The sequence below is a fragment of the Neovison vison genome, chromosome 2 (genome assembly GCF_020171115.1).
Source record: "Neovison vison isolate M4711 chromosome 2, ASM_NN_V1, whole genome shotgun sequence".
NCBI classification, from domain to species: Eukaryota; Metazoa; Chordata; class Mammalia; order Carnivora; family Mustelidae; genus Neogale; species Neogale vison.
The window spans coordinates 103,073,200-103,100,065 of NC_058092.1; the positions used below are offsets into that span (position 1 = coordinate 103,073,200).

Consider the following 26,866-nt stretch of genomic DNA (forward strand, 5'->3'; position numbering starts at 1 on the left):
GGTAAGAGCCAAAGTTCATTTCCTGCCCCCACATAGAGATCCAGTTTGATACCTAACACCATTCGCTGAAAAGACTATCCTTTCCCCCAATGAAATGGTTTGACACTCCTGTTGAAAACATCTGGCTTCTGGATGTGGGTATACTTCTGGATTCCCTATTCCTTCCCATTGATCTATTAGTCTATTCTTAGATCAAGACCACACTCGTGTGATTACCGTAGCTTGGCATTAAGTCTTGAAGAAAGGTGCTTTAAGTCCTCCAACTGTGTTTTCTTTTTCAGCATTGTTTTGGGTACAGTATTGTTCAGTATTGTTTTCTTTTTCAAAATTCTTTTGGGTATTCTACGTACTCTCTGTATTGCCATATGCATTTCAGATCCAATTTTGTCGGCGTCTACAACACTGTAATTGGATTGTGATGAATTTATGGATCAAACTGGACAGAACTGATATATTAATAATGTTGAATCTTCTATGCTAGAACAAGCCTTCCACCTATGGTAATGGCTGAATAGCTCTGTACTAATCTGCTAGGGCTGCCATAACGAGACACCACAGATTGGGTGGCTTACACAACAGAAATTTATTGTCTTGCAACTTTGGAGGCTGGAAGTCCAAACTCAGGGTGCCAGGGGGGTCAGGTTCTGGTGTGCAGACAACTGCCTGTCCACAAAAAAATTGGAGAAAAAACATCTAAACATTCTTTGCAGGGAAAATGGATAAATTGTGATAGAGCCAGACAATGGGATACTGTAGAGCAGTCAAAATGAACAAATTTCAGCAAAGTAATGCTGAACACAAAAATATAGATGCAGGAAGTTATGTGTATGATAACGCTTATATAAAGTTTTAAAACATGCAAAATGAATAATATGGACCATTACAGCCAAATCCTATGCAATAAAAACATAAACACACACATTGGCAGGGTGCCTGGGTAGTTCAGTTGGTTAAGTGTTAGACTTCAGCTCAGGTCATGATCTCAGGGTCCTGGGATCGAGTCCCACATAGGGCTCTGCGCTCAGCAGGGAGTCCGCTAGTCCCTCTACCCCTCCATCCGTAGCCCGTGCTGTTTCACACTCTCTATCACAAATAAATAAATAAAATCTTTAAAAAAAAGATAAACACATACATTGGAATGATAAGTCAAATTCTATAGTGGTTACCTCTGGGGAGGCAGAAAGTAGAAAGGGATCAGAGAGAACCAAACAGAAAGTGTCCACTACACTCACCAAATTTTATTTCCTTTTTATAAATTAACATATAATGTTTTATTTGTTTCAGGGGTACAGGTCTGTGAACCAAAGTAACCAAGTATGAAGCAAGTATGCCCAAAGGTTAGTATTTCAAAAAGCAACTGTTCATCTTTTCCTGCTTTTCTGAATATCCAAACTATTTCTTAAGAAGGTCCCCCAAAACCTTCAACAATTACCATTTCAGAAAATATTTTATTATTGAGTACAAAGGTGGGTACTGTCATTAATTTGACCTCCATTTTCCAATTCCACTCCACCCTTAAATCTTCACAGTATCAAGAAGTGTGAGTGGCTCAGTTGGTTAAGCATCTACCTTCAGTTCAAGTCAAGATCCCAGGGTCCTGGGATCGAGACCCACATCGGGTTCCTGCTCAGCGGGGAGCCTGCTTCTCCCTCTCCCTCTGCGGGTCCCTGCCCCTGTGTGTGCTTGCTCTCTACCCACCACCCATGTCAAATAAATAAATAGTCTTTTTTTTTTTTTAAAAAAAAGAAGCAGCCTGGGGTGGGAGCAGTATTGTTTATAGTGGGGTAGGGATAGGGGAAGAGTGAAGGGTACTATTTACCAGTATTATATGTCACATTATTTAAATATCCATGTTAGAGATATTAGAACAGGGGTTAAGAGAACTTGCCCAGTCAAGAAGAAGTCACAGATTCAGGCCAACTATATAGGGTTGCAAAACCTGTGCTTCTTTCACTTTTGCTATGATAATAAAACAGAACTCTTCTTGAAAGTATTAGGACAAAACTTCATCCTGTGGTCCAGGATGGAGGCAGCAAAACTACTCTAACTTGCTCATCAAGTCACATAGGATTATAGATCTAGGCAAGGAAAGTGGTGAAAACTTCTAGTGGATACTTCCTAGAGAAAGAAATACATCAGAAGTCTGGTTGTATAATGATTTTCCTAACTTCTCTTCATTATTTCTACCAGGGCCATTCAGATCCTTTGTCTCTCCTGAGAAACTTTGGAGGAAATGCCAATTTTACAAATTGATTCCCCAAGTCCATTAATCCATGAGGACATTTGTTTGCTTCCTTTATTTTTTTTCAAAAATTTTTAAATTTATTTTTTAAGTAATCTCTATACCCAATGTGAGGCTCAAACCCACAAACCTGAGATCAAGTGTTCCATGCTCTACTACCTGAGCCAGCCAGGAGCGCCTTCTTCCTTTCTATTATGAGTTATAACGTTGCACCTGTTGTTGGTAGCCTAAAGACTTTGAGAGTCCAACAAATATAAATCTGTACTCAAAGAAGCTTCCAAAATTACCAGGATAAGTGAAAACATGATACTGTTGGTCCAAGTTTCTGTGTTGCTGGTCTCACACCTCTGAGATAAGGGACGTGGGTCATGTACAACTTTTGTTTGTGTACTGTGAGCCAGGATTCATGCAAAAACTTGCTTACTATTTATTATTATCCATTATTGTTATTTTATTATTATTGATTAAAGTTTCCTGGAAAACAAAGCATAACTCTAATTAGAGAATGAAGCCACCTTCTCAGGCTGAGGATTTTGTTCTCCCTCAGCTCTTCCACGGACAGTTCTGGATACCCTGTAATATGGTGTCTGGTGGTCAGAACTATCCTTTTCTCCCAGACTTGGCATAAAGCCAGCGCCCAAAGCTACGAACTCCAGCTTTTATCTTCCATCTGTCCGGTGATTAGTTTGCAAGGAAAGTAACAACTAAAGATGTGTAGATGTGTACCTCAGAGACAGCTGTGGGAATCAGATGGGATGTGCACTCAGGCCTGCTGGAAATAAAAGACCATTGACTTTGGCATTGGGATGGAAACCTCTGCCAAACACATACACAGGCAGGCTCTCTCTCTCTCTCTCTCTCTTACTCACTCTCTCTCTCTCTCTCTCTCTCACACACACACACACACACACGCACACACCTTTCAGAGGAGAGGCTCTGTAAAAATTCCCCACATATGGCAAACATATTTTAGGGGAAGCACCATGACTAGAGGCCAGTGGGAGAGAAAGAAAAAGAAAATAATGAGAAAAATCTTCAATAAGTCTAAATTGTTTCAGTCAGACTGCTGAGAAAGAATGCAAAGGATTGGAGATGAAAATTATTGGTAAAATAAGCATTATAACATAGCTAAATTCTTTCCCTACTTCAAATGATTGCTAGAACTTACTCTCTTGTACAACAATAGCACCTGGGGGGGAATTAGTCTTCATATTTAGCTCCAAGTACTTTGCTGAACACAACAGATACACATGAAAAGAGAACATTATACAATATAAAATTTTTTTTTCTCTAACTCACAATTTCAAAAATTCTTAATTTTACTTGTAAATAGCTGTGTGTTGGCAGGGAATGCAGAGATATCTCATTCTGTCTGACACTGGCTCACAACACTTTAAGTATAATTGTTTTCTGACTTCCTATCCTCTTGGTTACATTTTTTTAAAAAGATTTTATTTATTTATTTCACACAGAGAGAGACAGCAAAAGAGGGAACACAAGCAGAGGGAGTGGGAGAGGGAGAAGCAGGCTTCCTGCCAAGCAGGGAGTCTGATGGGGGACACTATCCCAGGATCCTGGGATCATGACCTGAGCTGAAGGCAGATGCCTAACGACTGAGCCACCCAGGCACCCCTCTTGGTTACATATTTAATGATCATTAAATGCTAACATGCATAACAAAACTCCCAGTAGAGAAGAACTAACAAAAAAACATGTTAAAATGTAGACAACTGATCTCTGACTTACCCACTTCGTAAGTTAAGAACTGATTTATCATATTTTTCTCAAAATAAAAGCAGAACCACCCCCCAACTCTTGCTTTAAAGAATTATTAGCAAAAGTTAATCAGAATATCTGAACAAAAATAACCTCATGATTAAAAAGTGGTGGAGTGGAAACAACACTGGCCTGTTGTTCTCAGGGGCATCATTTTTTTTTTTTTCATTTTAAAATTTTAATTCTACTGTAGTTATATTAGTTTCAGGTGTACAACAGAGTGATTAAACACCTCCATACAATATCCAGTGCTCATCATGACAAGTGCCTTCCTTAACCCCATCACCCATTTCACCCATCCTCCACAGCCCTCCCCTCTGGCAACCATCAGTGTGTTCTCTATAGTTAAGAGTCTGTTTCTTAGTTTGTCTCTCTCTCTCTCTCTCTTTTTTTACTTTGCTCATTTGTTTTGTTTCTTAAATTCCACAGGAGTGAAGTCATATGCTATTTGTCTTTCAATGACTTATTTCACTTGGCATTATAATCTCTAGATCCATCCATGTTATTGCAAGTGGCAAGATTTCATTCTTTTGTATGGCTGACTAATATTCCATCCACCCCCCCCCCTTCTCTCAGGGGCCTCATTTTTTAAGGGCTTTCTAGAAATTGAGCTTAGATTTTTACCCTGAGAATAAGGAGAGAGGTGCTGAGGTACCTGAGGTGGAAAGACGTGCATGACTACAGTGTGGAGAATGGACTGCTGCCAGGAGAGCCTGAGGGAGGAGTGAAGGGGAAAGAAGATTGTCCAGGCAAGAAATAATGAGGATCTTTTTTTTTTTTTAAAGATTTTATTTATTTGTCAGAGAGAGCAAGCGAGAGCGAGCACAGGCAGACAGAGTGGAAGGCAGAGTCAGAGGGAGAAGCAGGCTCCCTGCGGAGCAAGGAGCCCAATGTGGGACTCTATCCCAGGACGCTGGGATCATGACCTGAGCCGAAGGCAGCTGCTTAACCAACTGAGCCACCCAGGCGTCCCAATAATGAGGATCTTAAGGTTGGCTCTTGCTCTTCACTGCCTCTCTGTTGTCAGTTACTGAGGCAAAGGCCTGGTGGGAGCTAACATAGTGTTCTCTCCTAGGAGAACACCTTTTAAAAATGGTGTTTTAGGGAGAAGGAAAAAAAAAAAAAAAAAATGAATCCTGGATTTGTCCCCTGGATGACCTCAGGTTAAATTAATAAGATATATTTGTTAAGCATTTACTAAGTGCCAGGCACCATTCAGAGATGGTTTTAAGGACATTTTTATAATTTACTCAATCTTTTCATACCTCAATTTATTCATCTGTGAAAGAACAGTAATGCTTAACTCATGTGCTCTTTCGAGGATTAAAAGTGAGTTCATATACATGAAAAAGCTTTTTAGATCTTCCTCATTTAAAAATGCCAGTTTTCTAATAACCACAACTTCTCATTTTTTTTTTTCTAAATCTGACAATGCTCTGAGTATTTTCTTTCCAGCCCTCATTTAGTAGAGACTCCACATACTGATCAAGACAGTTGTTAACTACTGCACGGTAAGACACAAAACATGAAAGCCATGAGAATTCTTTCCTACTAAAGCACTGCAGAGATGGGGTCAGCCACCTAGAATAATCACTGTTTCAGGGACACTAGCTTATCCGATTACACGCCTACCTGAGAACAGTTCTAAGAAGTAAATGCATTACCTGCCTTCATATTTTCAAAATACAGCATGAGGAAGACCTTCTCAGCATCCTCCCGGAACAACTAGAAGCTTCACGGATGCTCTGAAGAAAATGATGTCTGGGCATTCTATGGGCCCTAGGCAAGCAGAGTTTCTATTCAAACCCCATCAAAAACGGGGATGACCAACTACGTGAATGGTAGTTTATGGCCACTAACCATCAGCCAATACACATGAGCACAAAGAGAAAGCAACAAAAAAAACAAGCGTTATTTTTATGTTCAAAAGTGCTAATTTTATAGTAAATAAAAGAAAAGCCGATTAACATATCAAAGGCATGGAAAAGAGTGGGAGTATAAAAATCTAAGTTTTTTTTTTTTTTTAAGATTTTACTTATTTATTTGAGAGAGAGAGAGAGAGAGAAGAGCAGAGGGAGAGGGAGAAGCTCCCTGTTCAGCAGGGAGCCTGATGTGCAGCTCAATCCCAGGACTCTGGGATCATGACCTGAGCTGAAGGCAGAAGCTTAACTGGCTGAGCCACCTGGGTGCCTCCTAAAAAACCTAAGTTTTTAATTCTTTTCAAATGCAGGATTAACTTTATGGGAAATAAAAATAAAACTTGAGCAACAAACAAAAAGAAAGGAAAAAAATGTGATGTGTGTACCTTCACTGGATCATTATTTAAACAAGCCAAATATAAAAGACATTTTGGGAGAATCAGCATAACTTGAATACGGACTGGGTATGAGATGATCATATGGAATTATCATTAGCTTTGTTAAGTGTGATGACAGTATTGTGGTTATGTAAGAACATTTCCTCAGTTTATAGAGAGACACACTGAAATTTTGGAGACTGAAATCCCATGATGTATGTTATCTGCCTTAAAATACTTAAACCACAACCCGGGCACGTAGGTGGTACAGACAGTTAAACATCCAACTTGGTTTTGACCCAGAGTCATGATCTCAGGATTGTGAGATTGAGCTCCACGAAGAACAGCCCCCTCAAGCCCTGTATCGGGCTCCACGCTCAGCACAGAGTCTGCTTAAGACTTTCTCTCCCTCGCCGTCTGCCCCCACTCTCGTATGCAGACTCTTTCTCTTTCAAATAAATAAATAAATCTTAAAAAAAATACTTCAGCAACAACAAAGAACAACATCGATGAGACAAATCACAAAATGGGGGTACAGTACACTATTCTCCCTACTCATCCATACATTTTTAAGTATTAAGGAACAAAAACCTGATAAAACAGTCAGTCCATCCACTGAGTTGTCTTAAAGTTGGTTGCCTGAGTTAAAGCAGAAAATGGTCCAGACCAAATATGTCTTGAGGTCAGAAAGGCACCTGCAGAAGTCTTTTGTCCTGTCTTTGTGGGACAAAGTGGAGACTGTGGGCAGATGAGTGCTTCACTCACGTTTTCCTGGCAGGCTACCCAAGCTCCCTGGAGGGAGCTGCAGTCCGGGAAGGGAGCAGGGGACCTGTGAGATCGTGTGGAGGAGGCCTGAGGCCACCGAGGAAAACAGGCAACACCAGTGACCTGCCCTTGCTGATCTAGACCTACAACCACCATGGGAATCAAGGAGCTCATTACATAATATAAAAAAAAATCAAAAGGAAGGGACCTCCGTGATCCCTCACGTATGAAGGAATTCTTACAGTCTCCCACACTGTGGGCGATACTTTCCATTGCTGTTTTGAACAACAAAGTACCACGTTGAAGAAGAGACCTCAATTATTGCCAATTTTAGAAGCTTGCAGAGGTCACTGCCAAAAATCCTTTATAAAGAAGGGGAAAAAATTATAATGTGGTGATCATTCCTGGGGGTATGAGCTCAAAGTGCAAGCACTGGATGTGGTTGAAAATGAGCCTTTAATTTTAAACGTCACTTAACAAAGCAGTCTGGCAACTGGTTGCTTTGTGGAGATGTAGACACTTTCGCCTTCTAGAAGGCTGGAAATAGGCACTGGGAATATGATTTTTAGAAATGGTATCACAGAAGGATCAAAAGGGAGCTTGTGTCAAAAACAGCTTCGATGAAGTGAAGTGGTATTCAGTAACTTTACAAAGTGGTTCTAATGATGATCAGCGTTATAATGTTGGAGACAGACTTGAAGCATGTGAATAAACATTGTTTCATGAAATAGGACAGGCACATTCCTTTCAAACAGATGGCAAGAGTGCTCCTGAGGTGGGACAACCAGCTTGAAGAAGTCCTATGAGGTAAGGGCCTATAGGGTAAGGCTAATGTGGAACAATTATCTCTGAGTATATGAAGAGCAGTCCCGTGGAAGACAGAGTTGATTTACTTTGTATTTTTAGAGAGCGAAGTCAAATGAATGGATGGAAGTTACAGGGAGACAGGTATTAGCTCAACAGAAGAAAGTATATTTATGTATTTAAGACAATTAGATCAGTCCAAGATCGAATTTGAAAAGTTATGTGCAAGGAAAGGCTCTCTGACCAACTGTGAGGAAGGAAATGGAGATAAATTGCCTTTATGGACATTTTAATGATCAGATTCTATTATTTTATCATATTATTTCCAAACTAGAAACATACTTTAAGTTGATAAATATATTTATTTTTGAAGATATTCATTTCTTCCATGATTTTTTTAAAGGGTCACTCTCTGGGAATCATTACACTAAGGTCTGTGGGTGATAAAACATACATAAAAATGACCATTGTCAGAGGTTTATGATCAAGGCAGGAGATACGCACATGAATAACCCATACCACGCATGCATACATGTTAACATGTAGCCAACATGTGTAACATACTGTTCCTGGGCTGTGGCTTTGTCACAAGGTTCAAGAGGGTATGTAATGAGGGCATGATCCAATTAAATTTTTCATCTTGGCTATGGAGTCTTTTAAGTTCCCTGTCTCTGGTCCAGGCTATCTGCCTGTCCAAGAGTAACTGATTCATCCATAGTGACGATATCAGTCAAATATTTTGGCTTTGTTTTTGAAGCCTTTCTTGGCTTGGACTCAAGAGACTGGACAGTGTCTTCCAATTTCCCAGCTAGTTCTCTCAAGTCTTCTCAAAAGCTATTATACAAAGAAGGAACAATGGGAATGATCCAATAGGTCTTCCAAATGCAATACCCAGTAAAGCAACAATGACAGTACACAAAACCACTAGTTGCTAAATTCTATCCTTGATCCTGAGGAGATTAGTCAACAGTATGAATTCAGCAATTTGGATGTAAACCAGTAGAGAAAACAATATCAGATTTGTAAGTACTAAAGAGACACAACATTTTGGTATATGAAGCAAGAACAGTGGAGGAAAAGGTGAAACATACTTTTGCCCTATGATGACATTTAAAGATGTGAATATAGGGTGAATATTAAAATGAACTCACGGCATCTGATGAGGTCACTCTTGAGCAATTTTCAAAGACTCACAAACAGGAGCTATATAAACTTTCATTCAAAGTTTTCCTCACATAATTTGAAAATGCAAGTTTTCTTGGTTCTAATCTGAGAAGCTGACCTGAGATTGTTGGAAAAGGATGCTCTTCTCTGGGTTTATGCCACAGGCAAGAAGAACAGCAGTCATGTCCAAGATGCTCTGCTGGAGGACGGCCGGGTCCTGGGGGACGGTGATGGAGTGTAGGTCAACGATGCTGTAGAGCACCGAGCTGTACTCTTCCTGCAACCTCACCCAGGTCTCAATGGCTCCCAGGTAATTGCCGAGGTGGGGGATTCCCGTAGGCTGAATGCCCGAGAATACTCGCTTCACAGCATCTTTCTGGAAGAGAGGAAAATAAGCATTTGCTTTCAAGGCAGACTCCATGAATCCTAGGGCCATGTTACCATAGCAATGATAACTAGTTCTACTTTTTACAACTGCACTCTGACAGTCATCCTTATGCATTTATTTCGTGCCCATGCAAAACTCTGTATCAGGTGCTACTAGGGACGGAAAAGGATATTTAAAATGTGGTTGGATTTTTCGTTGTTGTTGTTATGTCCAGTTAGCCAGCATATTGTACATCATTAATTTTGATGTAGTGTTCAATGATTCATTAGTTGAGTATAACACCCAGTGCACATCACAACACATGCCCTCCTTAAAACCCATCACCCGGTTACCCCATCCCCCCACGCTCCTCCCTTCTGTAATCCTCAGTTTAGTTCCCGGAGTTCAGAGTCTCTCATGGTCTGTCTCCCTCTCTGAGTTCTGAATTTTTTTTTTTTTTCACTCAGAAACGTATAAATAAAAGGCACATGAGAAAGTCTGTAACCCCAAGCAATGCAATCTAACTGGAGATAGAGGATAGGTTTACAAAGAGATACGTAACAATACAGCTTGGCAACATGATCAAAATCAGTTTGCTGACATAAATAGTGGGGTGCAGAAGGCATTCCCAAGAGGAAAAGATGACTGTGGATCTGGGGGTCACTGACAAAGACTTCAGACACAGAATCAAATTTCACTGGAGATTAAAGGGGCTTGAGGGTTTTACATGTGATTTCACTCATTTTATAGTTAAGGTAAGGAAGTCAACAGCATTAGGGCTGAAGGCTACTGCTATTTACTTAATTCAGTTTTCTTTAGAAGTCATTGCTGATATTACAACTTAGTGTGCAGGCTCTTGGGCTAGAAACTAGAAAACCTATACACTATTTCTAATATTGCTTCTTGATCAAGTTACTGAACTTTTTTGTGCTTCAGTTTCCTTTTGCTTTTGTTAAATTGTTCTTTCACTTCTTCAAAGGGAGTTTTTAATTCTGTATGCCTTTTTTAAATCATAAAAACATTTTGTTAAGGGCATGTTTTCCTAGTGGTTTGTACTTTCTAATATTGAAGTTATAGTCAGAAAATGAGAAGGATAAAGGTAATACAGGATGAAAAAATGTTAATTTTCTCTTGAATCATTTTGCATCCTATAGCGAAACATGAAAAATGAATATATATCAGTAAATGTGCTATCATTAAGAGGTTCTGAAAGAATAAAATAAGTCATTATCATTTTTAACAACAGCAACAAAATATTAATAATGGCAGCCATAATTTGCTGACAACTATGTTGTGATCATTTATGCTCAGGGCTTGCTATACATCAATGTGTTTAGCCGTTACAATACCCAAAACGGCAGGTATTTTATTGCCTTCGATTTACAGATGAGATAACTGAGGCTTGCCGATCTTTAGAGATTGCCCATGGTCACCCACTAGTAAGGGTTGAAGTTGGGGTATCAGGCCAGGTATCACTTACTTCAAAGCCCATGTATGTTCTTTCCACTAACTACTATCCAGTAAGGCTTTATGGCATTTGTTGTATTAATTTTGCAACTTTTTTATACACTTGCCAATTTCCAAAAAAATAACTTAAGGAGGGGGGAAAAAAGAACATTCTTATACATGTATCTTTGTGTTCTGTGCACCAACTTTCTCTAGTGCAGATACCTAGTTGCTGGGTCCTAAGGTATGCATTATTTGTCTTCAAGTATACTACAGTGAGCTAAACCCCTCCCAAGTAAGTAACATTTTGCAATTTCTACCATCAGTGTCATTGCTCCTCATCCATATCAACACTGCCAGTATTTTTATTTTGAGCTAATATGGTGGATACAAGGTAGAGCCTTATGAGGGTTTAATTGCATTTCTTGGATTATTAAAGAAGTTGAGAACTCTTAGGGTTACTGACCATTTTTATTCCCTCTTCTGTGGAAAAGTCTACTGAAGTTATTTTGCCTCTTTTTCTCAGGTTGGACTGTCTTTTTACTAATTTGGGTGTTTTTATATATCCCAGATACTAATATTTTATCAATTATATGTACAGCCAATATAGTCTCTTATTGCATAGCTATTTGTCTTCTTCTTCTTCTTCTTTTTAAAGATTTTATTTATTTATTTGACAGAGATCACAAGTAGGCAGAGGCAGGCAGAGAGAGAGGGGGAAGCAGGCTCCCTGCTGAGCAGAGAGCCCAGTGTGGGGCTTGATCCCAAAACCCTGAGATCATGACCTGAGCTGAAGGCAGAGGCTTAACCCACTGAGCCACCCAGGTGCCCCGCTATTTGTCTTCTTTATGTTATCTTTTGATGAAGAGATATTCTTAATTTTACCAAATATATAATTTTTGACTACAGACTTTTATGGCATACAAGAAATCTTTCAATACATTGAGGTCATGAGGACAAGAGTGTTTATACATACATACATACATACATATATAAAGCATATGTATATGCATGTGTAAGTATGCTTTAAAGTTTTATCTTTTACATTTAAGTCTGTATCCATTTGGAGTTTTTTGCATATGGTGTAAGGTATGCATCCAATTCCTTTTCTTCCTTTCCCCCCACATGGAGCTGTCAATTGTTCCAGTACCACTAATGGAAAAGGTTGACTTTGACCATTATGCTGAAATATCACTTCTGTCATAAATCAAGCATCTCTTTACGCTTGTGTCTGTATCTTGTGTTTCTATTCTTTCCCATCGGTCTGTGTCTATCTCTGATCAGTACCACAGTGTCTTTTTAGTAAGTCTTGGGATGTAGTGGAGCATGTCTTTTTACTTACGTCTTCATGAATTATCTTAACCATGGGATGCCTGGGTGGCTCATTTGGTTGAGTTGCTGCCATTGGCTCAGGTCATGATCCTGAGGTCCCGGGATAGAGTCCTGCATCCGGCTCCCTGCTCAGCAGGGAGCCTGCTTCTCTCTCTGACTCTGCCTGCCACTCTGCCTGCTTGTGCTTGCTCTTTCCCTCTCTCTCTCTCTCTGACAAATAAATAAATAAACAAAATCTTAAAAAAAAAAAAAAGAGGAATTAGCTTACCTGTCCTTGGCTCTTTATACTTCCCTATGCATTTTTTTTTAAAGATTTTACTTATTTATTTATTTGTCAGAGAGAGAGAGAGGGAGAGCACAAGCAGGAGGAGTGGCAGGCAAGAGAGAGGGAGGAGCAGGGTCCCTGCTGAGCAGGGAGCCGGATGCGGGGCTCGATCCCAAGAACCTGGGATCATGACCTGAGCTGAAGGCAGACACTTAACTGACTGAGCCACTCAGGCATCCCTTCCCTATGTGTTTTAGAATCACCTTATCAAGTTCCAAGAGGGAAAAAAAAGCACAAAAAACTGTTAGGGTTTTTGACTGAGATTGCATTGACTCTATAGATTGCTTTGAGTGTTTTTATAATATTTGGACCCCCAGTCCAGGAAACCATATAGCATATGAGGACCTAGGGTAAAGCATGGGGACTATAGTTGATAATACTGTATTGTATAAGTGGAATTTGCTAAGACAGTAGAACTTAAATATTCTCACCAAAATAACTAAATGAAGATAAGCAGGTAAGGTGATGGTGTGTTAATTATCCAGGGGGAGGAAGCCCTTTCATAAGCCATAGGTATATCAAAATCACTGGGATGTACACTTTAAATATATCACAATTTCCTTTTTTCTTTTTTAATTTAAATTCAATTGATTAACATATATTATTGGTTTCAGACATAGACGTCAGTGATTCATCAGTCTTACATAATACCCCGTGCTCATTATATCACGTGCGCTCCTTAATGTCCATCACTCTGTTACCCCATCTTCCCACCCCCTCTGCCCTCCAGCAACACTGTTTCCTATGACTAATAGTCTCATATGGTTTATCTCCCTCTCTGATTTCCTCTTGTTTTATTTTCTTCTCCCTTCCCCTATGATCCTCTGCTTTGCTTCTTAAATTCCACATATGAGTGAGATCATTTAATAAAAGCCACTAAAACAAATGAAATCTTGCGGAGCACCTGGGTCGCTCGGTCGGTTAGGCATCTGCCTTTGGTTCAGGTCATAATCCCAGGGTCCTGGGATGGAGACCTGAATTAGGCTCTTTGCTCAGTGGGGAGCTTGCTTCTCCCTCTCCCTCTACCTCCCTCTCTCTGTCTCTCATGAATAAATAATCTTAAAAAAAATGAAATCATGAGAAAATATGGACTCTGAGAAATGAACTGGGGGTAGGGGAGGGCGTGAGGGGATGGGTTAGCACAGTGGTGGGTATTAAGGAGGGCATGTATTACATGGAGCACTGGGTGTTATCCACAAACAATGAATCATGGAACAATACATCAAAAACTAATGATGTACTATACGGTGAGTAACATAACATAATTTAAAAAAGCAACAAAAAAAGAAATCTTGCCATTTGCAATGATGTAGATGGAACTAGAGATATTATGCTAAGCAAAATAAGTCTATCTTACAATTTCCTTTGTCAATTATACCTCAATATAATTGAGATATAGAAAAAAAAAGAAAGAGAACATAATAAAAAGTATATACTCCTAACACGAGCTTTTAAAGGCTTTTAAAAGCTTTTAAAGGCTAATCTTCTTTAGATATGTGTGGGCCAAGGCTATTTAAGTTTTGCCTTTCCCCTTCCCCAAGAATTCTAACTCCTACAAATACAGCCTGTTTTCCCCATATCTGCTTATTTTCCTCTCTACTTCTGAGATGACAGCTCTAAGATAAAATGCTACATTCTACTGACGCATCATTATTATACTCGATCCAAGCACTCAGGAGACCTGAAAGATCTGTGGCTCCAAGGATATGAAAAATATCTTTTAAGGAACTGAGAACAAATAACATCTTACCACTGAAAAACCACATGCACGTGCGCGCGCGCGCACACACACACACACGGCCTTGGGATGACTAATATGACTAATTCCCCAAATCATAATTTAGAAATATTTTTGTAGAAAACAGTTTGAGGTTCTGAAGTGAAGCTGGGGGTCAGGGATGAGCGAGAAAGAGAGAGAGAGGATAGAATAAGCACATATCAGTGAGGCTTCTTCCGTACCTTGGGACCTCAATCAGCCCTGGGTTCCTGATATGGGAATAAGCAAAGGCGCTTTCAGTGAGGTAAAAAAATGATTAATGGGCTTTAGGGACTGATTGATGAAGAGAGAAAGCAAAGCAGAAAAACAAGCTCTGAACTTAATAAATGGAAGAGGAAAAAATATATGCCATCCAGAAATACTTGACTTAGGATGAAGAGGGGCTATTTATGCTAATGTAAAGGGTTATGAAGAGTAGGAATATCAAGCTGGAAAAAAAAAAAAAGACTACAGATATTTGCACATACATTCCTCCATGGTCAAACTAAGGAATTATTCCCCAGGAGAAACCAAAAAAACCTAATTCTTGAGAAAACTAAAAGAGAAAAGCACGACATAGGACAGAGTGTGGGAAAAAAAAAGAACTGTAACCACTGGGAACGGCCTAGACATGATCTAATATATCTTTTCCACTCTCTAGTTTCTGTGATTCTATACATCCACGCAGAGGGAATGATGTTATCAAGAAATAAGAGCGACCAGAAATGTTTTGTTCAATTTTCAAGGAGCTATTAAAAAAAATACAGCCCCTGAACGAGAGCTGGATTCCTGGTCTTAAAAATATACAGCGAGTATCCTGCTCTTCGGCGGTGAGTTTATGTTCCCATCTGGTCCCCCGGCAGGAGTCAGCAGGCAGCCTGCCGGCGTGGCAGGGGGGGCTCTGCCCGGTGCCGTGAAATCACAGGGCTGGAATGTGGAGTTTGGGTGGTGGGGGAGGATGGGGGGTTCTGTGTTCAAAAGCACTAGCGCTGGAAAAGAATGAAAATGAGAGGCGCGTGGGCTTCCCAGGCGACAGGAGGCAAGCCACAAAAAAAACAGCTACAGGAGTAGCCCACTGGCCCTCACTCATGGGGACGTCTGGAGTGTCAGCCTACAGTCACATCACAGTGCGGGGGATTTAAAAAAAAAAAAAAAGAAAAAAGAGGGGCACCTGGGTGGCTCAGTGGGTTAAAGCCTCTGCCTTCGGCTCAGGTCATGATCTCAGGGTCCTGGGATCGAGACCCACATCAGGCTCTCTGCTCAGCGGGGAGCCTGCTTCCCCCTCTCTCTTTGCCTGCCTGTCTGCCTACTTGTGATCTCTGTCTGTCAAATCAATAAATAAAATCTTAAAAAAAAAAAAAAGGAGCATTTTACAAAATGGGGCCCCGGTTGTATTTCAGGCGCTACTTCCTGAACAAATGCCACTTCGGTCAATATATTCACTGGCTCGTTTTGTAACAGAAACAGCATTACCAAGGGGCGACATCAGCCCCAGGGATTTGATCAATTCCAGAAGAGAGGGTGGGGGTTCAAATCAAAGGGAAAACATGCTTAGCAATCCGACAACCGACAACCTTAGCTAACACTAGTCCTGCCTTAAGGTAGGAAGCAGACCCAAAATTCACAATTACCTTCCTTTTAATTACTGCACCCAAAAGCAAGTGAAAAATCAGAAGCTACTAATTCTAGCATGAGATGGTTTTCGTGAGTAGCTAGAAGAGCTTCTGCTTTTAATTCCAAGTGAATAAAATACATCAAAAGGAGGCTGCCTACTAGCTTTGAAACACTTTCAGCTTGGGTATGGTGACAGGAAGCAAAGGTTTCAAGTACAAATTTCAAGACTCTTATTACCAAGCCTGCCTGTAACCAGATGTAACACCAACTGGGCACTCAGCTCACCTGTTGTAACTACAGTCAAAAGTGCCCCAAAGCCTTGGCTGAACAACCACTGTGTCTAATTGGTTCCATAAAGGGCATGTTCTCACAGAGTACGATGAAAAAAAAAAAAAAAAAAAAAAGAAACACAAAAAAACAAAACAAAAAAACCCTAAAACCCAAAACCAACATTATTAACTAATTGGGCTGAAAATCTCTTTCTGTAATTCTATGTATTTTGCTTTCATTTTATTTTATCTTATTTTTTGGCTATTTATTCTTCTAATTGTATATAAATAAAGATACAGCTTCAGATTCTCACTCCGTAGCTCTCTGTCAGTGTTTCCCAATTCTATCATGTCTGTCACTCTACTATTTCGATCCTAGGCTCCTTCAGCGTCTCAATGTTTGATGTTGCCGCTGTTGTTGTTTTGAAAGTGCCTTTCCTACTAGTTAGTGATTTAAGAGCTGAAACAGACTCAGCATAAAAAAACAGCACCTCAGCCCTGGCTGGGAGGAGCCAGGTGCTTTCTCTGAAGCTTTCTTTGGCCACAGCTCAGCATTGTTCCACCACAAGTCAGCTCTTTTCTTCCAGAAAGTATGGAGAGCTCTGGGTTCTGGGGAGAAAATGCTGACTCAGCACCAAGAAAAATGGGTTCATTCCTGATTAGAAATGAAACCAGATGCCCAGACCTGGGAATCGGTAAATATTAATTCAATATAAGAGGAATTAGGTCTTCAATCTCCCCCCCACAAGAGGCAATATGTAAGCTGATAAATAAAACTGAAGGGAAAAATTATTTTAAAGAGAAAAAAATTACGAAGAAGTGACGAGCCTAGTCACCTGTGAGCCCCTTAAGGGCACAGATGAAAAACACTTAATATATATTGTTAGGCTGTGCAAGAGTTGAAAAGGGATAAACGTGACTTTTAAAAAGTTGCCTGCAGACTTATTTAAGCCTCTTCCATATTTCAGGAGCTGTGTCTATTTGTACTGTGGGCTCTGTGTGGTCCTCCGACCCTGTCATGGAAGGAAGGCTCATGCACGTGTATTTCCTTCTTGTCATGGACTGCGGCAGTCAGAAACACTGGCCTTACCTTCTAGGGAAGGACACTGCCCGGGGAAATCACAGGCAGGGGGCCGGCCCCAGAGCTGAGCTCTTGCTGCTAACTCCAGCTCGCTAGGCTGCGGCCCCTTTAGAACTCGCTCTCGATGTTGGCCTGGCCTTCAAGTGCCCTCAGCCCACCAACACCTCCCCTCCCCCCACAGTCTTCTCAGAAGGTCAAAGCACATCCCAGAGACTATTTACCAAAAGACAAAGGATACACAGCTGGCAGTACAGCTAGGACCAGAATCCAGAACCTCAGAGCTCTCCTACAGACTACAGAACGCTCTTCCCCAGGTTTGGACACTGACCATGTTCTTTTCTTCTGTAGCTCTTTCCTTTGTACCTCAACATCTCTCTGGGCTTATATTCTCCAGGTCTTCTTTGTTTTTTTTTCCTACATGTTAAATGGCAACTCAACAAATGTCTCCCCATCAGACAGAGATAATAAAATATCAAGTCTGGGGACTTCGGCTTGCAGGAAAGATTGCCTTGTCACCTCAGGGCAGCTAAGCTATATTTAAATGCAAAGGTTATATGTAGGTTCAGCATAAACGGGCCAGTCCCTTAAGTTTTTATTGGAAAGGTGATTAAAAATAAATAAAATATTATCTGAAGATGATAGATAATTCTAACGCAATGTGATATGTGGTAGGAAATATTTTAAATTCCTAATGATAACACCACTTGCTAAACCAAATCAGCAAGGGGGAAAAAATTTAAAAAACAAAAAAACAAAACAACAACAACAAAAAACAAAACCAAAGCAGCGAGGGTCAAATTTTTGACATAAACAACAACAACAAAAATTTTTTTGACATAAACATCCTAACCACTACCACATACTGTATTTTTATGTTGAATGGAGCAAGAAACCCAGGCAAGAGATCAAGAAGTACTAAACTTTAAAAGTGTATAGAATAATCTGAAATGCTTAAGAAAAGATCAGTTTTCCCTCATAAGAAAATGCAAATGTTGATTTTAAAGTATGAGATCATCCTTGGGAGAGATGAGTTTCTCATTACCTCTTGTGCCCAACTCAAGGCTTACCTCCTAAGTGCTGTAACTTGTCACCCAGCCACATCAGTGCCTGCCTGATGTCCCATCTGCAGCTGATTGTCCGAGAACATAATCTTTTTGCTCTCAATGGAGAGATCTAGCTACCCACACCAGAGTCCTCAGACTGTTAGGAAATGTGTGAGGACTGGATTACGGTGATTTTAAAGCCTTTCTTTTTTATTTATGTGCCCTTATCCAAGTGTAATATTCTTTTTTGAAAAGATTTTATTTACTTATGTATATGTGTGGAAGACAGAAAGAGAGAGAGTATGAGGGGGTGAAGGTCAGAGGGAGAAGCAGACTCCACACCCCTACCTCCAGCAGGGAGCCTGATGTGGGACTCAGTCCCAGGACCCTGGGATCATGACCTGAGCTGAAGGCAGGTGCTTAACCCACTGAGCCACCCAGGCACCCCTCAAATGGACTATTCTCCCTAGATGTTCCCTTCACGTAAAGCAGCCCAAAGAAAAGCTGTGTAAGGCGGTGACTAACAGGAGGGCGGGGAGTGCGGCCCTGTCTACTCTTCTGCCCTCACCCCAGCCAGTCTCTGAGGCAGCTTCCCAGAGCACAGCTTTGAATACCACTGGATTCAAGACATTTTCTAATTATTAACATTTTGTTGAAAATAAGAGGTTGTCTTCTTCAGGGTAGTGGGAAACATACAGGAGAAGAAAGTTCTTTTATTTTTTTTTCCAATTTTTTATTTTCAGAAAAACAGTATTCATTATTTTTTCACCACACCCAGTGCTCCATGCAAGCTGTGCCCTCTATAATACCCACCACCTGGTACCCCAACCTCCCACCCCCCTGCCACTTCAAACCCCTCAGATTGTTTTTCAGAGTCCATAGTCTCTCATGGTTCATCTCCCCTTCCAATTTACCCAAAAGCACATACCCTCCCCAATGTCCATAACCCTACCTGCCTTCTCCCAACCCCCCTCCCCCCAGCAACCCACAGTTTGTTTCGTGAGATTAAGAGTCACTTATGGTTTGTCTCCCTCCCTATCCCATCTTGTTTCATGGATTCTTCTCCTACCCACTTAAGCCACCATGTTGCATCACCACTTCCTCATATCAGGGAGATCATATGATAGTTGTCTTTCTCCGCTTGACTTATTTCGCTAAGCATGATACGCTCTAATTCCATCCATGTTGTCGCAAATGGCAAGATTTCGTTTCTTTTGATGGCTGCACAGTATTCCATTGTGTATATAAACCACATCTTCTTTATCCATTCATCTGTTGATGGACATCTAGGTTCTTTCCATAGTTTGGCTATTGTGGACATTGCTGCTATAAACATTCGGGTGCACGTGCCCCTTTGGATCACTACGTTTGTATCTTTAGGGTAAATTCCCAGTAGTGCAATTGCTGGGTCATAGGGCAGTTCTATTTTCAACATTTTGAGGAACCTCCATGCTGTTTTCCAGAGTGGTTGCACCAGCTTGCATTCCCACCAACAGTGTAGGAGGGTTCCCCTTTCTCCGCATCCTCGCCAGCATCTGTCATTTCCTGACTTGTTGATTTTAGCCATTCTGACTGGTGTGAGGTGATATCTCATTGTGGTTTTGATTTGTATTTCCCTGATGCCGAGTGATATGGAGCACTTTTTCATGTGTCTGTTGGCCATCTGGATGTCTTCTTTGCAGAAACGTCTGTTCATGTCCTCTGCCCATTTCTTGATTGGATTATTTGTTCTTTGGGTGTTGAGTTTGTTAAGTTCTTTATAGATTTTGGACACTAGTCCTTTATCTGATATGTCGTTTGCAAATATCTTCTCCCATTCTGTCAGTTGTCTTTTGGTTTTGTTAACTGTTTCCTTTGCTGTGCAAAAGCTTTTGATTTTGATGAAATCCCAAAAGTTCATTTTTGCCCTTGCTTCCCTTGCCTTTGGCGATGTTCCTAGGAAGATGTTGCTGCGGCTGAGGTCGAAGAGGTTGCTGCCTGTGTTCTCCTCAAGGATTTTGATGGATTCCTTTCTCACATTGAGGTCCTTAATCCATTTTGATGATATGATACTCTATGTGGAAAACCCAAAAGACTCCACTCCAAAACTGCTAGAACTTGTACAGGAATTCAGTAAAGTGTCAGGATATAAGATCAATGCACAGAAATCAGTTGCATTTCTCTACACCAACAACAAGACAGAAGAAAGAGAAATTAAGGAGTCAATCCCATTTACAATTGCACCCCAAACCATTAGGAATAAACCTAACCAAAGAGGCTAAGAATCTATACTCAGAAAACTATAAAGTACTCATGAAAGAAATTGAGGAAGACACAAAGAAATGGAAAAATGTTCCATGCTCCTGGATTGGAAGAATAAATATTGTGAAAATGTCTATGCTACCTAAAGCAATCTACACATTTAATGCAATTCCTATCAAAGTACCATCCATCTTTTTCAAAGAAATGGAACAAATAATTTTAAAATTTATATGGAACCAGAAAAGACCTCGAATAGCCAAAGGGATATTGAAAAAGAAAGCCAAAGTTGGTGGCATCACAATTCCGGACTTCAAGCTTTATTACAAAGCTGTCGTCATCAAGACAGCATGGTACTGGCACAAAAACAGACACATAGACCAATGGAACAGAATAGAGAGCCCAGAAATAGACCCTCAACTCTATGGTCAACTAATCTTTGACAAAGCAGGAAAGAATGTCCAATGGAAAAAAGACAGCCTCTTTAATAAATGGTGTTGGGAAAATTGGACAGCCACGTGCAGAAAAATGAAATTGGACCATTTCCTTACACCACACACAAAAATAGACTCAAAATGGATTAAGAAAGTTCTTTTAAAAAGAAGGTCTGAGGGCGCCTGGGTGGTTCAGTTGGTTAAGCGACTGCCTTCAGCTCAGGTCTTGATCCTGGAGTCCCGGGACGGAGTCCTGCATCAGGCTCCCAGCTCCATGGGGAGTCTGCTTCTCCTTCTGACCCTCCCCCTTCTCGTGCTCTCTCTCTCTCTCATTCTCCTTCTCTCAAATAAATAAATAAAATCTTCAAAAAAAAAAATAAAAAGAAGGTCTGCGATAACAACGCAGTCTTCTCCTTTCTTCTCAGTTAAGATTTAAATTTTGTGTGGCTAGGAATGCCTTTCCCAGTCATCCTCCATCATCCTATATGAGGAGCTGACCTTGTTACTTGCCAGTCCTGCAGAGTTCTTCCCCAGTGTTCATTCAGATTGTTCCCGATGCCTTCACCCTCTTCTCTGCTGGGCAGATCCCCTGGGTCTTTAAGGTCTAACAATCTCTCCCTGATTCTAAACCTCTTAAACATATCTTCTCCTCTCCCTCTCTCTCTCTCTCTCCCTCTCTCACATACACACACACAGAGTCAGCCCCCCTACCTGCCTCCCCCATTCTCTTCCTCTCTCTCTCTCCTCCTGCCCCCTCCCATTCTCTGTCTCCCCTCATCCCCAGGGCAGAACAGATCCCTCCTTCATTCATTCATTCTTCATTATTGCACATATCACACTGGCAATTTGGTAAATATTTTCTTATTTGCTTAGAAAATATTTTCTCACCTAGAATATGAGCTGCTCTGGGGTAGGGGCTGCCTTTTTCATCTTTATATGCCCATATACTGCAATGCCAAGTACATTGTGAGCACCTAATAAATGTTAGCGGAATGAATGACAAGTCTTCCCTACCCAACTTTGGCTCCAAAATGTAAAGGGCAAAATAACTATAAAATAACTATAAACAAAATGAACCAAATGTTCTGGTTTTAGTTAGTTCCTAAACAAGTTATGTTCTAAGAGTTCATTTGAAAATTGGTTTTCTGAAACTGAGAAAACTCAATTCTTCAAATGCTGGTTAAGTTTCTGGAAGGCAGTCCACTGAAGACTCATTGAGCCCACAGTGTCCCTGACATTTCAACTCTACCTAAACACCATTCATAAAATTGTTTCTGTGGAAAAGTGAAATCCAAGTCCCACTTAGCGACACCCAAACCCTACCCAGTGGTGTGTCTGATTTTGATGTACAAGGGGCTTAAGACGGGTGATCTGGAATAAGGGGGAGGTTGTATTTGCATAAGGAATAGATTTTAAAGATTAGATTGCATGACGACTTGGAGGTGGGGCAGGATGCTAAGGCTTGCTCAAGCATCCATTTCCTCAGGTGGATATTGACAGCGTGGGCTGCCCTCCACACAGGTGCCCTCGCCACTGCTGGGAAAGAGTAGGGAGAGGGCAGGTGGAAGGAAGGCACTGGAGCAGATGTTGTTACCATGTGTTCCCCAGTACTGGTAACATCATCAGAATAGGGAACTTGTCATAAATGCAAACCCACCATAAATGGGTCCCCACCCAGACCTCCTAACTCAGAAATGCTGAGTAGGCTTATCCCAGAAGAAAGAAGAGTTACATGATCTGGGCTTCGATAGCCTTCCAAGCGATTCTGGTGATTGTTTCAGTTTGAGAGGGATTTGGGGGCACCAATATCAAGTTTTAAAATTCACTCCAACTGCATAAAATGAAGTACAGATGAAAACACTATGGATGAGGAGCGGGAGGAAGAAGAGAAAGAAGATACCTTCTCAGACAATAATTCCCAATCTTGGCCTCACAGTCATCACCAGGAAGCTTTAGAAAATACCCATGCCTGGTCCCATCCTTCGAGATTTGCACTTAATCTGCTTGGGATTTGGCGTGAGCACTGGGAGGTTTAAAAGCTCCCCAGGTGATTCTACTGTGTGGCCAAGATTGAAAAAAACATTGTTCAGAGCCAGCGACTACATAATTATTCTCTAAAGCTGCCAACTTGCTGGGAAACACACAAATACAGACTGTAAAAATGTTAAAAGTAAGTTCATTTGCTTATAATTTACATTTCAAGGTAATAAAACCCCTGAGATGGTTACATATTAATTCATGGTCAGAGGCCATTTGGCATCAGGCAGTCCTGATCTCACATTTTGTAGCCAGGATGCCTCACAAAGCATGACAGTGTGGTTAGAGCCTTTATTTTGGTGAGAAAAGACCAGGAGAAAAGACCACTTACTAACAAGTAAGTGCACCATCTTTGATGCCTGGGAAGACTGACTTGGCAATGTCTGGGTCCATAAACCCACATGGCTTAGAGATTCAGGAAATACAGGCAACCTGGACTTTACAGAGAAAATAGTATCACTAAGGAGGTGTTGACATCAGATTTGTAATCGATAGGAGACAAAATGATCTCTGCCTAGGATGCTCTTTTCTACCCATTCTCCTGCTGGGAAAACTCTGACTCCTTCTGATCCCTGTGAGAGAGCCTGAACTCAACACTCAAGCATTGTTGGTAGGTCTTACGGTGACTCAGCTGACCTAAACCTGGACAAGACACAGGTGGTATTGGCTACATGAAGTGGAAATGCCAGAAATTCTTAGACCCAGCGCAGGAACTAATTCCGTGACTAACTCAGTGTTCTGAATCTTTGAGAGAGATAGAGTGTGAATTTCTTACAAGGTATCACACTACTAATAGAGAATAAAAAATGTCTAAAGTTATTTCTCTGGTATAAAGATTGTCCCTTCCAAAAAAGAACCTCTTTGGCTATCCTGACAGCTACCAAGAGAAAGAAGTCTCACTTTCCAGTCACCCATGGGTTCCTTTCTCTTCATCCAACCTATGGACTGACAGAATTCTCTGGGTTGTTTTAAACACATTTGCTTCTGTCTACCCATAGAGTTATCTTAACTAGAATAAGTTAGAAAAACGACAAGGTCAAGCAGTAAAATAGGACTACAATGACTTGTTTGGTTATTAACCATGGTAACAAGCAGGCTGGCACCACATTGCCCAGGGTTAAAGTCCTAGCCCTACTACTTATATGGCCTTGAGTATCTATAAAATGGGTGATTGGGGGAGGGGACTATGGTGTGTTTATTAGTGTAAAGTGCTTAGTGCCCCGCTTGTACTAAGCTCTCCATAAGTTATCTAGCCATTTACGGAGGTCAACATTTTAAGTGTTTATATATTTTGACCCAACCATTCAATAAATAGAAATCTGTCCTAAAGAAATACTTAGACACGACCCTAAGGATATCTGGCATTCCCTCCATGATTTAATAATGAATGAGCCACAAGCAACTACATGTCTATCAGTTGGAGGAACAGTAAGTCACAGTTGTATTTTTATGAAATGGAATCCTGTGGAAGAGATACGAATGTAAGAACTGGTTGTCGCACAGAGTGGGTTAAGGGCCCAACTCTGGTGCCAGACACTGAGTTCAACACCAGCTCTGCAGTGCACTCGGGATGTTTCCCTGTACAAGTCTCAGAACCATCCCAGCGGTAAAACGGGAATAATAATAGCAGCCCCCTGGCAGTTGGAGAACTACGCCTAGCACACCAGGGTTCTATATAAACGTTTGTTAAGTAGATGAATTGACAAGGAAGGAGAATCCCTATTTAACAATAGTGGTTGTGACCCCAGGCGATGGGTGTAATGACCTCCTTTTTGATACTTCTGCATTGTTTAATTTTTGAAGGGCAAGAACGGTTTCTGCAGCCAAGTTTTCAGGAGTTTTTGTGCATACAGCCTGATGATATTAATCAACACGTAATTCTAAGAGGCTCATTCTAACAGGAATGAATGTCCATTAATACCATTCTCATTTTACATGATGGGAAATAAGGACGTAAATAAAGTCAAGTGATGTATGAAGCTCACACATGAGTTAGTTTTAAGATGTAACTGGATGGAAACAATGTAGTCAAACAGAAAGGGCGGGAGTTTGCAGGGTGGGGCAGTGCCCCGTTCAAATCCTTCTGCATCTCCTGTGATTTGCACCCATTATTTAATCTCTCTGAACCTCAGTTTTATTATTTGAACAATGATAATTAATAGCTAACGTGTATTCAGGGCTTATAATGTGCAAAGTACTACAGCAAGAGCTGTGGGTGCATTATCTCATTTAATCCTCACAGGATGCCCTATGAGCTAGATAATCATCTGTTTTACAGATGAAGAAACTGAGGCACAGTGGGGTTCAGTGAATGGGGGATAGCCAGTGAGCAGTGGATTTGAACCTCCCTCATTCAACCTCAGCTGTATATACTCAGAGGGAGACTCTGAAAATACAGTGAGGCAGCCAAGAAACTATTTGCTTTTACCCCTCTGATCCAATATACGATGCTACCTTTAGATGTATGGCCCCAAATCTGCTTGAATTTTAGCCTTTTAAGAACTTCTGAGGGGATGTGTGACTCTCTCCCCTGCACTGTTCCCTGTATAAAGAGAACTACCCTATGTACTCCCTGTTTTCATTCAGAAGTGGTGGCCCGTACCAGAGCAGGTGACAGGGACAGTGGCTCTTATTCATCTGGGCAGCAGCTTCCATGCTAATTCTAAACACAGGTGGTGAGAGAGACAGCCAACAGGAAGGGGTTAGGAATCACTGCTGACATGTGCAACTGGGAAGATTGATGGTTTCCCTCCCTCTTTTTCCCCACTGTGTCGGCCTGGGGGCAGAGATGCAGGAGCTGGCGAGCCGGGACAGTAATATACACAGCGCAACGTCGACCTCGCCGCAGCGCTGATTAATGAGACTGAAATGACACAGAAAACAGGCGGCGCTTCGCAGACAGAATTCACAGGCCTTTCTTTCTTTAATGATTTCAACAAAAGCAGTTCCCAGAAACCGCTGGGTTTGAACTGGAATACCCCGTGGCTAGAGCAAGGCAAGGGGGTTACATTCGGTGGAATGCTGGAGCAAAGGCTGGGAGCATGAGGGGGAGTTGGTAAGGAAGGAAATTGGCTTGTGATCGGGTGGGGACAAACCGTTCACCAATGCCTCTCCTCTTTCCGCATGGCTGGAAAACGCCACAGAGTTCCAGGCAGGAGAGTCATTTACCTTCCCGACTTCAGGGAAAGAGGACAACAGGAGGATACGCTATCACAAAGAATTTCACCCTGTCCAAAGCGCTCTTCCTTCGTAGGAGCCGGGAGACTGGACCACCGACTTTTCCCTATCTTTCGCTACAGTTGCATACTGCATACATTAACACAGGGTTTTCGAAAAGAAAGTAGATTGATTTTAACCCATTTAAAAGACTGGTTTTTAAATGAATATTATTCGAGTACTTATTACAACTATCTGTGGGACATGTCCATTTGGATTTCCCACCCACAGCTTTCCCAGCTTAATAGTATATGCAAAATCAAATGTACTGACTCACAACCTTCCAGTCAAATTCCCTACCCCGCCCCCCACTCCCAACTCTCTGCCCCAGACCTGCTGTGTTTCTGTATCTCAGTCCCAGCTAATGGGCTACTGACACAACCTTCTATTCAGCCTCCCAATCTCAAGAGTCACCCCCCCTTTCCTTCCCTTTGCTCCCCAGATTCTGTGGGTTAAAATCCTGGCTGCTCCCACTACTAGGCAGGTGATCTTTGACAAGAAGTTGGGCCTCATCTCCATCGTCTGAAACCAAAATTTTAATAGTACTACTTCATAGGATTATTGCAAGAATTAAATAAATTGGTACATAAAAAGTGCTTAGAATGGTACCTGACACATAGAAATGCTCAGTAAATATTCACCTGTGATTGATCTTAAATGC

At 41.1% G+C, this 26,866-nt stretch overlaps 1 protein-coding gene across 1 annotated transcript in view; it reads right to left on the reverse strand.

Moving 5' to 3' along the window:
• Positions 1–26,866, reverse strand: part of WARS2 (tryptophanyl tRNA synthetase 2, mitochondrial) — a 96,398-nt gene that overhangs the window by 34,035 nt on the left and 35,497 nt on the right. Inside the window, exon 2 of the mRNA XM_044239016.1 lies at positions 9,166–9,423. Coding sequence (XP_044094951.1) covers positions 9,166–9,423 — 258 coding nt within the window. The remainder of the gene's footprint in view (positions 1–9,165; positions 9,424–26,866) is intronic.